This window comes from Oncorhynchus keta, chromosome 7 (assembly GCF_023373465.1).
Source record: "Oncorhynchus keta strain PuntledgeMale-10-30-2019 chromosome 7, Oket_V2, whole genome shotgun sequence".
NCBI classification, from domain to species: domain Eukaryota; kingdom Metazoa; phylum Chordata; class Actinopteri; order Salmoniformes; family Salmonidae; genus Oncorhynchus; species Oncorhynchus keta.
Genome location: NC_068427.1, coordinates 43331370 through 43346044, shown reverse-complemented (window position 1 = coordinate 43346044; position 14675 = coordinate 43331370). Strand labels below are relative to the sequence as shown.

The window sequence follows — 14675 nt, the reverse complement described above, 5'->3', positions numbered from 1 at the left end:
CAATTAAAAGTAGGACACGTCTCTCTAGTCTCTAATCACCTGACATAAAAATTCTGTTTGAAAACTGGATTCAAGGTTAATTTGAGTAAAACTTTGTTGAAACACATAATGTGAGAAACAGATTGAATTAAGACTATGTTTGCGTAGTGGCAATCTAGACGTTCAGATGTGACTATATTCCCACAGTTTATTACAATATCTTGTTCCTTATTGATCTCTTATACACATCATTTGTACATCTCCGTAGTGTCCATGCATTCATTTCTGACAATGTTTTCTTTCTTTTGTGTCAAAATATAAAAAGAAACATGATGCATACGTTTAGATTTGTTTTATGAAATACACTGATGGATATTATGCTATTCATGATGTCTTATTGATTTTCTATATATTTCTCCTCAATCCTTGCTAAATCCCCTCTGGAATGAAAAGGTCAAATAATGTAAGATATGTAAGATAGCACATGATATGCTTCCATAGGCTTTCGATTCGTTATTTGACAGAGAATGGCATTGGGCCAAATTGATCTATTGTAGATATTCCAGTGCCACTCGGTGGACTGCCATTTCTCATACTACTTTCTGGCATTGTATTTATCATGATAATCTGTGAATTTTAAACATTTGGATTAAAGTTATGCTAACTCACTAAGGAACTCTGACCTCACACTTTACATCAAAAGAAGTGAAATACTAAATAGTGCATAGTAAGTGAAACACATACATTTGGCACTACCATATTCTATCTCAATCACGTCATGCTGCTTGCTTAGAGAGTATCGCTTCCTCCTGATTCGACTCACACAAAGGTTCGAACACAAGACATCTGCCTTGCTTGCACAATTGACTTGTCCTCCCGAAGCGTCTTACCAGCTATTCGGCGGTGCAAATGGGGACACTTCAGGCTGAGGAGTGAGTTTCATAAATCCCCATGTGCTGCAGTACATTCACCCCACAGACTTACTCCACAGTAACCCAAGTGTTGGGCTGAGTGGGTTACGGCACCATTTGTAACTGCCGTCACGATGCTTGCTTATCGAGTACCACTTCCTCCTGATTCAGATCACACCAAGGAACTCTGCCTTGCTTGCACACATGTCCGCACTCCCGAAGCATCTTAACCTACAAGCTAACTATTCAATGGCACAAATGTGGACACGTCATGCAGGCTGAGGAATGAGTTGCACACATCCCCATGTGCTATATCAGCACACAGTCCCAACCCACTGGGCAAAAACTGGTTGAATCATTGTTGTTTCAAACGTAATTTGTCAACATATTGAGATGCAGAATCCACGTGAAAAATACATTGGATTGAATAAAGTCGTCAACGTAAACTGTTGTTTTGAGGGTGAAATTTCAACCACAGGATTATGTCATCATGGTAACTAAATTTCAAAATAGAGAAACCTTGTATAAAATATATGGAATTTGGACATTTAAAACAACATCAGATATTCAACGTTATATCCACTACCAGGAAATAAAAAAACCTTAGGCTGGTCAACATCTCCTACTGGAGATTTAATATATCCACAGCTGCTCTTTGGTCTCCCATCCAGGGTTGCCCAGCTTAGCTATGATATTTGGCATTGACTATTACCAATTTGCTATCGTGTCAATGATTGTTGAGAAATATCCACTTAAACACTTTATAGATTCACTGTTGCTGTGTATGTCCTTCCGAAGGGTATGTTTATTAATAACAGAGCAAATTAAATCACTCATACATCATCAATGATGCTATTTAGGCCTACAGTATATAACATTTGCAAATCATCAACAGCTATTGTTTCAATTCAACCCATAATTATTATTATTATTATAATTAAACTAAAACTATACAATCAAATAGGCCTAGGTTTTCAAGCTCTGGTTGATTTAAAGTGTAATGATATTTAGTGATGTTGAATTGTGTTTGGTTGTCAACGCAACCAAATATTAACATTTGAAGGCTTTAATTCCAGTTAATAAATTAATAATTAATAATTAATATGTTGGATTCACGTCTCCATCCCAACCAAAAATCTTATTTAAATAATACGATTTTTAAATAAAATTGAAATAAGATCATCTAAATGTATTTAGAGCAGTGTTTCCCAACCCTGTTCCCCAACAGTACACATTTTAGTTGTAGCCCTGAACAAACACATCTCATTCAGCTCACTGAGGGCTTGATGATTTGTTGACAAGTTGAATCAGGTATGCTTGTCCTTGGTTACAATACAAATGTGTACTGTTGGGGGTACTCAAGGACCAGGGTTGGGAAACACTGATATGAAGTACATGTAAAGTTTGATGTGATTTAGTGATTCAGATTTTTGGTTGAGAAGGAGATGTGAATCCAACATATAAATGATTCATTTGTAGACAAACTGGAATTATGGCAGACCAAATCAGTGGCTGAGATTGAAATCTCTACCAGATTTGAAATAGCCTTCAAATGTTGATATTTGGTTGTGTTGACAACCATACACAATTCAATAGGGCGGCAGGGTAGCCTAGTGGTTAGACCGTTGGACTAGTAACAGAAAGGTTCCAAGTTCGAATCCCCGAGCTTACAAGGTACATCTGTCGTTCTGCCCCTGAACAGGCAGAACGAGGCCGTCATTGAAAATAAGAATTTGTTCTTAACTGACTTGCCTCGTTAAATAAAAATATCACTTTTGAAATACAATAAATAGCCTATTAACTTGTCAAAATATTAACAAATGATTTCTGGCATTCACGTCTCCAACTCAAACAAAAATAACGATTACAGAATGGGTTTAAGCCAGATTAAGATACTTCCATCTGAGCGATGAAACTCTCCAAGCAGTAGACACATCTCCTTGATATTTGGTTGCATTGTCAACCAAACACAATTCATTATTACTTTTGTAATACAGTAAATAGACTAAAGTTAAGGCTGCCTTACAAACTAATGTAACATTCAACCTTAAAATGAGTAACACATCCATGGTCATATTCTGAGGTTACTATGTTGATATTTGGTTGTGTTGACAACCATACACAATTCAATAGGGCGGCAGGCTAGCCTAGTGGTTAGAGTGTTGGACTAGTAACCGAAAGGTTCCAAGTTCGAATCCCCGAGCTGACAACGACAGGTCTTCTTATGTAATCATATAAAGCATGCAGGTTAAATAAAGATACCATGCAGGTTTGTAGAGATCTTCACAATTGCTGCAATAATCTGGCAGAATCTCAAACAACATTGATCGCTTGCACCATGTACTTTTAATGCAATCTCAACTACAATCCAAGTTATTTGGTTCTGCTATGAGATGAAGCACAGTGATAACACATTCTTTTATTTAACCTTTATTTAAAACAGGGAGACAAATTGAGATTAAAATCTATTTTACAAGAGAGCCCTGTACACATTACAATAAAAACAGAATATTAAAACAACATACACATGTGTATAAAAGCAATCAATCATTTAAACTGCCTGAGTGACACCAGCACATCTAACTACAGTGAGCTTTGCTGATTATTCCACAAATTTGAAGGATAAAAACAAAACACAGATTTTCCCAAATCTGTAGAGACTGGAGGGACCTCTAGTGTTATCCAATCCTGTGAACAGGTTTGGTAAGTTATGATTTTTAAAATCTTAATTAATGATGTCACATATAAAGGGAGTTTCTGTAAGATTGCTTTGTAAATAAATGAAATAGAATTCAGCTTCCTTCTTACAAACAGAGAGGTCCATCCCACATTGTCCCCTGGGATAAAACGTATTGCTGAATGGTAGACTGTGTCCAAGGGTTTTAAAACAGAGGTTGTGTGTACAAATTATTACCAAAATCCAATACAGGGAGAAGTGTTGTTTGAACAATCGTTCTCCTATTTTTAATACTAAGGCATTATTTATTTCTATATAAAAAAACAATCTTAGCTTCTTAGTCAGATTTTGTATATATGCGTTACGAAGGGAAACCCAGGTACTGATATTGAGAAACAAGCTCAGTTTGGGCAACATTTATAGCACAGATATGCAGGTCCTCAGGGTCAACATTTCATGACCAAGAGAACAGCATGAGCTTGGTTTTTACTCAAACTAACTTAAAATCTGTAAGTGATTTCTGAATTGAATCAAAGTCATGCTGAAGTTCACAAATGGCCTGCTGCATCGAGGTGAAATACAAAACTGTGTCATCTGCATAGAGATGAATGTTACAAGTATTAAAAGTGTTTCCTATGACAGCAATATACAAAGTGAACAATAATGGACCCAAAATCGAACCCCGAGGAACACCTTTTTCAATCTCAAGAAATTCAGATTTAACCCCATTTATCAAGATGGCCTGAGTTCTGTTTCTAAGATAATTCTGAAACCTTAAACAGGCTGCACATCCCAGGCATATTCTTGATCATTTCCTCAGCAAAACAGAATGATCAACAGTGTTGAACACCTGTAACGATCTGAGTGTAGTGGGTGAGGAGTCAGGCGCAGGAAGCAGAGAGTTCTGGTGAGTGCTATTTTAATGCACAGACAAACAGCGAACATAAGCCAACCCTCACGAACACACAGGGCGTAATGAACAAACAAATGCCCCAAACAGGGGGACTTAAACTGTCCAGGGAAAACCCACAAAATGGGAAAAACACAAAACCCCATAGACGTGCACACAAGTACACTAAACAGATGGTCACAATAATTAATCCCGCACAAGGAACCCTGCGGGCCGGCTGACTAATAAAGACTTACTACCTAACTCAAAACAGGTGCACTCAATCAACACATAAGGAGGGGGAGGAAATAATCAGTGTGATTAACAAAAGGCTAAGCTGTGTCTCAATATATTTCATTTGTGATTTTCATGAATAGGAACATTTTCGAGGAAGATTTCTGTCTGCTGCGTTATGCTAATTAATTTGAGGCTACGTTATGCTCCCGCATGCGGGATGGGTAATATTAAGTTAACCATTCAAATATAAAGGGTAATATTAAGTTAACCAGGGTTTCAAGAATCTTAGCTTTAACAAGGTAGTCTTGAAATGGTGTGATAGTTGTCAAGATCATTTGTATCCCCACCCTTATGGAGTGTCAGCTCATATGCGGATATCCATGCTGTTGGAATACTTCCTGATAACAATGTTAAATTGAAAATGTGGGCTACCGAGCCAGCAATAAGGGGTGCTGCACACTTAAGAAGACAAGGCTCCAAATGCTCAGCCTCTGTAGATTTGTTTTTGTCTAATGTTAACATCCAGGACTTCTTTATCAGTGAATTTCTAAAAAGAAAACTCCTGACTAGTATTTTCAGAATCATTCAATATATTTTGACCATCTACATCCAAACTACTCTTTTCAAGAGCTGGCTTTGAAATACATTCAAATATAAAGCCTACAGAGATAAATGGTGATTAAATGCATTAATGATATCACATTTTGTCAGTAATAGGCCAGAATCTAAATACATTTAAGGGAAGAGAAGAGGAGACACAACACTTAAGTAATTTAAATAACAGCTTTCCAGAATTTAGCTGGGTTCCCTGTACATTAATCTGTTGTATTAATAAAACAAAGCTTTTCTATGGTTTTAAATAGTTTAAAGCAAGTTGATTGGAAATTCAACTAATTTTAAACTGTCTTTTTGAGTGGGTGAATATCGGTCGTAATCTCATTGTTCAATATCTCAACCAAATATTACCCAATTATCCACATTGAAATTATGTAATGTGCCCAGTGGGAAGCCTCACACTCAATTCTTCCTATGTCTAATGACAGCTCGACCAGCATTAATATCCCAAGCCCCAGATGGGATGGGTTAATTAAAAAGAGCTGGGAGAGCATGCATTGAAGCTGGGAAAAGTGCTGTACATTGTCAGTCATGGAGCTTAGTGCTCCTGTTCCACAGGTAGCAAACCTATGCTTTGTTCTCTGTCTACAGTATGTAAGAGAGCTCTTTATTTCAGAGGCACGTTCAATAGGCAGGCACATTGTTTTTAAACGTCCCTCTAGAGTCCTTGAGGACAGATGAGGAGTCAGCGTTAGATCCTGCCTCATTTAAGAGCTCAGATGAGGAGAAATGAAAAATCCACCCACAGCCCCAATTATCAGAAGAAAGAGACGCTTCATCGTCATTCATCTCATGCATGAGAGCTAATGACAGATGGTGAGACGTAACAGATAAGGAAATTACATTTTCCCCATGTGATCATTCATATCAGTCACAAGACAATAAGGAAAACGTCTATTCATTTTCATCTTTGTCATATCCAGATTGACCAGGAAGTTATGAATACGAAGTAGCTCTGTTTAAAGATTGCAACGTGCATAATTAACAGCAAATTGTCAAGAAGGGAGTGTTTTTGAGACTTGAATCTTAAACCTGCATCACATCGAAAGGGATCACACATTTTCAGACCAAGATTATTCTCAGGGCACACACCATTCAGGTAAACATTTCCTATTGAGCAGCACCTTGACATTGCTTTCTCCACATTAGTATTGTAGCTCTTAATCCATTCAGTCTCATCACTTGCCAAAAAGGACCAGACACCATATTGATTAGTCATCCTTTGAAATGTGCAATGGGATGAGAAATGTCCCAATGCCCTCGATTCCTGTCTGAACAGACACACATAGAGACTACAATCATTGTATCATGCTATTAGACTCCATTACTCTATGGAGAGCTCATTCTCTCTCATCTTCTGTGTTTTGCACCAAAGAATTGCCACAGTTATTCATCCCTCCCCACAGACTGCAGACAGTCTACCCAAACCTGCCCAGGCTCCAGTGCAGTCATAGCAGAGCCGTGTGAATATACTGGCCTCTCCACCCAGAGGGATCTCCTCCTCCACAAAGTCAGGGAGTGAAAACAACAGTGACTAATGCCCATACACAGAGAGAAAAGTGTTGTAATTCTGAATCATTTATGGCCCTGCTTCACTTGTATTGGCACGGGGCGCTGCAAAGATGCACATCTAAATCATTGATTTTGTGAAAAGTACACTTCAATGGTAAGTAAATGGATTTCATAAAACTTTGCGAGGTTGGACAGTGAGATGATATCTGCTAGAAGAGAGCACAGCGGCTCCATTTTTATATATTTTTCTCCTGAAAGCAAAAGCTTAAGAATCTGCATGTGCCTGTAGCCTTGAAAAGTCCCCCACTGAAGGACAAGAAGAAGCTTTAGCATCTGCCCTTGGTACAACTTACACTTTCCATTCTCAATAATCAATCCTGATCTAATTAAGTGTTAAGGTTATGTCCACCACTTTGCCTCTATCTCAGGTGTTTTTGATGTTGTCTGGTCTTATATTACTGCTGACTAATTTGAATGTGTTGGTGAGAGGGATGACTGGTGTTATTATCGATGCCGATGCTACTGTGTGATTCTTGACGTAGTTGTTTCTTTGAGGACAAAAACAAAAACTCAGCTTTTAGTTGACGGTACACTGAAAAGCTATTTTATACAATGCAGATCTATTTAGAACTTTTCCTTTCAACAGAGTAGCCTATGAAGTGAAATTAAACAACCAGTCTAATTTCATGTTGAAAGCTATCTGAAACCTAACCTGCCACAAACGGTGATGTATGTCATAGTTGTATACAGGATTACTGACATAGGACCAGGGGGGCCTTAACACACATCATACGAGCCCAGGTTCGAAGGGCCAGTGCTGACAGATTATCAATGAAACTATTATACAACCTGCCAAAGGAGATGACCGACAGCACTACCACCATGTCAGAACACAACAACTGGAAAAAAAACACCAACTTGAAAACACCAACTAGAAAACAAAAATTGGAAACGACAACTGGTAAACGCAACAACTGGAAAACAACTGGAAAACATTCCAACTGGAAAACAACAACTGGAAAATTCCAACCGGAATAAACAACAACCATCAAAACACAACAACTGGAAAATACCAACAACTGGAAAACAACAACAACTGGAAAACACCAACAACTGGAAAACACAACAACTGGAAAACAACAACAACTGGAAAACAACAACTGGAAAACACCAACAACTGGAAAACACCAACAACTGGAAAACAACAACTAGATTAAACAACAACTGGAAAAAACAACAACTGGAAAACAACAACAACTGGAAAACAACAACAACTTGAAAACAACAACAACTGGAAAAAACAACAACTGGAAAACATAAGAACTGGAAGATACAATAACTGGAAAACACAGGTTGTTGATTTCAGTCTTGTGTTTTTTGTTTTCAGTATCAACCCACTGGGCACACACTGGTTGAATCAACATTGTTTCCTCGTCATTTCGAAGAAATGACATTAAACCAAAGTGGAAGTGAAGTTGAATTGACATCTGTGCCCAGTGGGAACCTTGACAGTGGTAATACATTGAGTTACTTTAAATTAAAACATCTTTGTATTTGTTCGCATAATAGAAGATGCAACCATTGCAATAGTAATTGTTTTATAATGCTAATGGAGAATTAATAATTAATAGCTTTTTTATCGCATCTAGGTATAGAAGCGCTTTACATTGTATAGGAGTAACTATTGTTTCTGCACTCACTGGTTTCCTTTAGCTACTGCTGTACATGGAGAAAAGGTTCTGAACCAAACATTTATTCTCTTTCTCAAAACAAATCATTTTGGGGCAGTGCTTTGTATCATACTAGTTCTACTCAAAAGTGCTATTTGTATAGATCTATGAATTGCCGTAATAATGTCTTCCATTGCTAATTTAAAGTAGCTTTGTCTTTCTCTTTTTGCAAGTCAAGTGCTACCACGTGGCAATGCTGCCATCTGCTGTGTTTGTCTCTTAATGAAACCCACTCAGGAAGCCAGCACAACAGCCTTCAGTCTAAATACAAAAATAGATGGGTTAAATGTCATGGTGAAATGAATTGCAATTACACAATATCCTTGCTGATCACGCTGGTAGGAATTTCCTGGGTGGTCTGCATGTTTTCCCTGATAGAGTCTGGTTTGATATTCAGCACTCATCTGCTCCCATGGTGTTGTGCCCCAGCTCACAGTGGTTGAGTAATGAACCTCTTTTCCAATCATGTTTCCTCCACTTGATAGCTGGGCTGGGTTTAGCTGTGGGGATCCAGCACAGCACATCTTTATGGAGCAGAGGAGCAGCCGACTCCAGGATCCAGGCAGCTAGTAGCATACTCCTGCTCTGTGCTGGGTTTACAGAGTAAGCATGTGACTTCTAAATGACACGGAGTGAAATAAGGTCTAGTCTACAAGGAGTGGAATAACAATGTAGCTGAATTAACCACGTGTGCAACACTTAATGATGCTGGTAAAGATAACAGACAGCTGCTGTGTCTGTCATTGGCTAGTCTACTGTAGACACCTGCTGTGTCTGTCATTGGCTAGTCTACGTAGACCTTACTATCGAAAGTGTTGTTTATTGATGCAGTGCCATGTCTTCCTCCTCTTTCAAATCAAATCAAAAGTTTATTGGTCGCATACACAGTTTAGCAGATGTTCTAGCGGGTGCAGTGAAATGCATAAGTTACTAGCTCCTAAGAATGCAATAAAGAACCACTCCACCGCCATCACTTCCATCTCCATTGGTACAGTATGTGACTTTGACCAGGCAGGGTGGAAAGTCGACTCTCTTCCTGCCACTGTGTGAATTATTCACACTGCCATTGTCAGAGTGGCCCTCACCTGTCAACAGGTGCACTAGAGAGGAGTGGAAAGGTTGAAGGGTGGAGGGGGAGGGGGGATGTGAGGAGACCACCCCTTCTTTTCAGAGGTTGACAGATGGATAAGGTCAGCTGTCTGGTCTGTCTGCTCCGTGTGGTTCATCTGCTGGCAGTCCGGGATAGACGCAGACATATGCTCCATGGTGTGCTGACTTTTACAATTAAGCTACCGCAGACAACAGGTAAGGCGTGGGTTCTTCGTCTTGTTTTCTTTGCTTAATAGTGTGCTAAAATAAATGGCTGTTCCTGTCGCTTTGTCTGTTTGACATAACTGTTGTTAATTACAGGCTAACACTCTAAACCAACTCAAGGTATATACAGTTGTTGTTTTTAGAAAGGGTAAAGTATCTGATGCTTTTCTCAAGCTTGTGGGAGTAGTGTTCACATAAACACGAACAAATAATTCACCTTCATATCATTTTTCAGGATATGTTGTGAAATGCATAAGCCTTTGTTCTTTTATTTATTTCAGGAACAGGATGGATCCATCCCATTGGTTCATATTCATCATGTATGTTATCACTTTTACATTCAAGAAAATTACTGCATGCTATGACGGGTGCAGCTGCCTCACAGATATAAAATATATCAACTGTTCGGGTGGGAATCTTACCACTCCTCTTAGGAATGTCCCCCACAACACAGAGTACCTGGACCTGTCCAGAAACCTGTTGACAGTGGTCCAAGCAGGTTCATTTGGGACCCTGTGGAGCCTGAGGGTGCTCCTTTTAAAAGAGAACAACCTCAGCCATGTAGATGACGGAGGTTTCTCCTCCCTCCAGGGGCTGAGGAGGCTGGACCTGAGCCGTAACCACCTTTCTGCCCTGGGGCCTGGCTTCTCCCTGGGCCTTGAATCCCTAACCGAGCTCCTGCTGGATCACAACCATCTCACCGTCCTGGAGAGTGGGACCTTCCACAGCCTGGATAGCCTCCAGAAGCTGGACCTGAGCAGCAACCTAATCTCCACAGTTAAGCCCAGAGCCCTGGGTTACCTGACTGGCCTGCGCCAGCTCCACCTGGAGGGGAACCATCTAACCTCCCTGGGTTCAGGCCTCTTCTCCACACTGCGCTCCCTGGAGGTGCTGGGCCTTCGGGGGAACTTGATCAGCTCCACTGAGCCAGGAGTCTTCGCCCCTATGTCTTCCCTAACTCTGCTGGACCTGGCCCTCAACCGTCTAAGCACCTTGGGCTACAGGACCCTGTTGAGCATCCACACGCCCAGCCTCCATGTCCTGTTGGAGGGCAACCCCTGGCACTGTGATTGCGACCTGCAGAGGGTGTTCAGGAAGTTGTCCAGCATCCACAGGGTCTTCCTGGATGACTACCAGGAGCTGAGGTGCAGCCAGCCTACCGAGCTACAGGGCAGGTCTATGGGAGAAGTGGATGATGAGCTGTGTGTCGGAGAGACTGTGACAGTGCTCATTCTGACGGTCACCGTGGTGATCACCGTGGTAGCTGCCATTATCATGGCGGAGAAGAACAAGAAGAATAGCGTGGCTAAGAACTGGGAGGAGAGCGTGGGGTTGGACACCTACTGTGACAATTACAATTAAGGCTGTCACCTCCTCATGATACAATAATGAAAACTCACTGTGCCTCAGTTCCCAATGTGGTTAGATCTGATCTGATTAACAACATGGAATGCAAGCAGATTTTCTTTAGATAACTATAACTATTCTCAAAGAGATTCACCCTCTTAGCTTGTAGAATAGGAAATCTCGTATTGATTCCCTATATAAGGCAGTGAAAGACTTGCTTGACAAGTTACTATTTTGCTGTGACAGTTGACATGGCCACCGTTAGGGGCAGGATAACTAACCCACCAAATGCCATAAGACTGTTCTTTAGTAATGCAATCATTACAGTACAATAAGGGAAGATGAGAGTTTAAAAGTTATTGACAAATTCCAATCATGCATAATCATTTCCTACACCTCAAAATGACAATGTTGAATATATCCTTTACAGTGCCTACAAAAACTATTAATACCCATAGAATGATTCCACATTTTGTTGTGTTGCAGCCTGACTACAAAATGGTTTAAATAGAGTTTTTCTCTCACCCATCTCCAAACAATACCCCATAATGACAAAGTGAAAACATGTTTTTAGAAGTGTTTGCAAATTTATTGAAAATGAAAAATAGAAATATCAAATTAAAGGAAAATCCAAATTTTTGTCCATTAAAATAACATAAAATTGATCAGAAATACAGTGTAGACATTGTTAATGATGTAAATAACTGTTGTAGCTGGAAAACGGCTGTTTTTTAATGGAATATCTACATAGGCGTACAGAGGCCCATTATCAGCAACCATCACTCCTGTGTTCCAATGGCACGTTGTGTTAGCTAATCCAAGTGAATCATTTTAAAAGGCTAATTGATCATTAGAAAACCCTTTTGCAGTTATGTTAGCACAGCTGAGTACTGTTGTTCTGATTAAAGAAACAATAAAACTGTCCGTCTTCAGTCGAGTTGAGTATCTGGAGCATCAGCATTTGTGGGTTTGATTAAAGGCTCAAAATGGTCAGAAACAAAGAACTTTCTTCTGAAACTCGTCAGTCTATTCTTGTTGTTTGAAATGAAGGCTATTCCATGTGAGAAATTGCCAAGAACTGTACTACTCCCTTCACAGAACAGCCACAAACTGGCGCTAACCAGAACAGTAAAAGGAGTGGGAGGCCCCGGTGCACAACTGAGAAAGAGGACAAGTACATTAGAGTGTCTAGTTTGAGAAACAGATGCCTCATAAGTCCTCAACTGTACTTGTCCTCTTGCTCAGTTTAAAACATTAACAATGTCTTGTGGCGTACAGCAGGTCAGCCACCAGGGGGAGACTCGTCGAGGCGATGGGTCCCTCTGCTGGACGTGCCAGGTCTCGACGGGCTCTCCTGCCAGGACTAATTGGGGCTGATTGTGGTTTGTGGGTAATCAAGGACTGATTGCTCACCAGCTGTATGAGTCCCATAAAGCTGCCAGAAGGGCAGCACACAAGGAGAGGGATTGGGGGAAGAAAGGTGACTTCTGTATAGTTTGAGACGGTGCCTGAGCTAAAAGGAGGGAGTTCAGTTTTTGTGGCCGACAGGATACAGCAAGACTCGGACCCCAGAAGACGGTATCCTGGATACGGTCTCATGTGGGAGACCTATCCTTTTGATTTATTTTTTAAATAAACACCCTTGAAACCGAGCTAATCCTACTCCGTCCGTGTCTGATCTGTGTAAACGTCTTGAACAAACCCCCTGGTCTGCCACATTCTACAGTGTATTTCTGATTCATCTGATGTTATTTTAATGGACTTTTTTTAATCAATTCTATCAAAAACAAGGACATTTCTAAGTGACTCCAAACTTTTGAACAGTAGTGTAAGTATTCACACCCCTGAGTCAATACTTTTTAGATCAACATTTGACAATGATTACAGCTGTGAGTCTTGCTGGGTATGTCTGGATTGTGCCCCATTTGCGCATTAATAAAATGATTCAAGCTTTGTCAAATTGGTTGTTGATCATTGCTAAACAACTATTTTCAGGTCTTGCCATAGATTTTCAAGTAGATTTAAGTCAAAACTGTAACTTGGCCACTCAGGAACATTCACTGTCAACTTGGTAAGCAACAGCAGTGTAGGTTTTAACTTGTGTTTTATGTTATTGACATGCTGAAAGGTGAATTAATCTCCCAGCGTCTGGTGGAAAGCAGACTGAACAAGGTTTCCCTCTAGGATTTAGACTGTGCTTAGCTCCATTCCATCGATTTCTTTTTTTATTTTTATTTTTTATTTTATCCTGAAAACTACCCAGTCCTCAATGATGACAAGCATACAAATAACATGATGATGCCACCACTATGCTTGAAAATATGAAGAGTGGTACTCAGTAATGTGATGGATTGGATTTTCCCATAACATTCAGTTGAAATTTAAAAAATTAAAACTCATTTTTCAACCACTCCACAAATGTCTTGTTAACAAACTATAGTTTTGGCAAGTCAGTTAGGACATCTACTTTGTGGATGACACAGTCATTTTTCTAACAATTGTTTACAGACAGATTATTTCACTTATAATTCACTGTATCACAATTCCAGTGGGTCAGAAATTTACATACACTAAGTTGACTGTGCCTTTAAAGACAATTTAAAGACAATGCTACTAAATACTAATTGAGTGTATGTAAACTTCTGACCCACTGGGGGGTAAAAAAAATAAATAATAATTCTCTCTACTATGACATTTTCACATTCTTAAAATAAAGTGATTATCCTAACTGACCTAAGACAGGGAATATTTCCTATTATATGTCAGGAATTTTGAAAAACTGAGGTGTAATGTATCTGGCTAAGGTGTATGTAAACTTACGACTTCAACTGTAACACTTTTTATTGAGGACAAAAAGTGAAATGCTTTGCCACATTAGCAATTTTACTTTAAAACCTTGTTGCAAACAGGCTGGATGTTTAGGAATATGTTTTATTCTGTACAGGGTTCCCTCTTTTCTCTCTGTCATTTAGGTTTGTATTGTGGAGTAACTACAATGGTGTTGATCCATCCTCAGTTTTCTCCTATCACAGCCCTTAACTTTGTAACCATTGGCCTCATGGTGAACTCCTTGACCGGTTTCCTTCCTCTCCGGCCACTGAGTTAGGAAGAACACCTGTATCTTTGTAGTGACTGGGGGTATTGATGCACCATCCTAAATGTACAGTAACTAAGAACTTCACAATGCTCAAAGGGATATTCAATGTTTGCTTCTATTAATTTTACCCACCATGTTAAACACAATTATTGCACAAAGAGTGAGTTCATGCAACTTATTATGTGACTTGTTAAACACATTTTAACTCCTAAACTTATTTAGGCTTGCCTTATTTAGGCTTGCCTTATTTAGGCTTGCTTATTTAGGCTTGCCTTATTTAGGCTTGCTTATTTAGGCTTGCTTATTTAGGCTTGCCTTATTTAGGCTTGCTTATTTAGGCTTGCCTTATTTAGGCTTGCCTTATTTA

General features: G+C 39.6%; 1 protein-coding gene across 1 annotated transcript; it reads left to right on the top strand.

The window, feature by feature from the left end:
- Positions 1–9956: 9956 nt before the first annotated feature.
- LOC118371852 (slit homolog 1 protein-like) lies at positions 9957–13348 on the top strand. The gene has a single exon (XM_035757481.2). The coding sequence runs from the start codon at positions 10153–10155 to the stop codon at positions 11224–11226; it is 1074 nt and encodes a 357-aa protein (XP_035613374.1). The 5' UTR covers positions 9957–10152; the 3' UTR covers positions 11227–13348.
- Positions 13349–14675: the final 1327 nt, after the last annotated feature.

Excerpts from the sequence above, each read along its gene's own strand:
- LOC118371852 (XM_035757481.2), top strand. The coding sequence starts at position 10,153 with ATGGATCCATCCCATTGGTTCATATTCATCATGTATGTTATCACTTTT.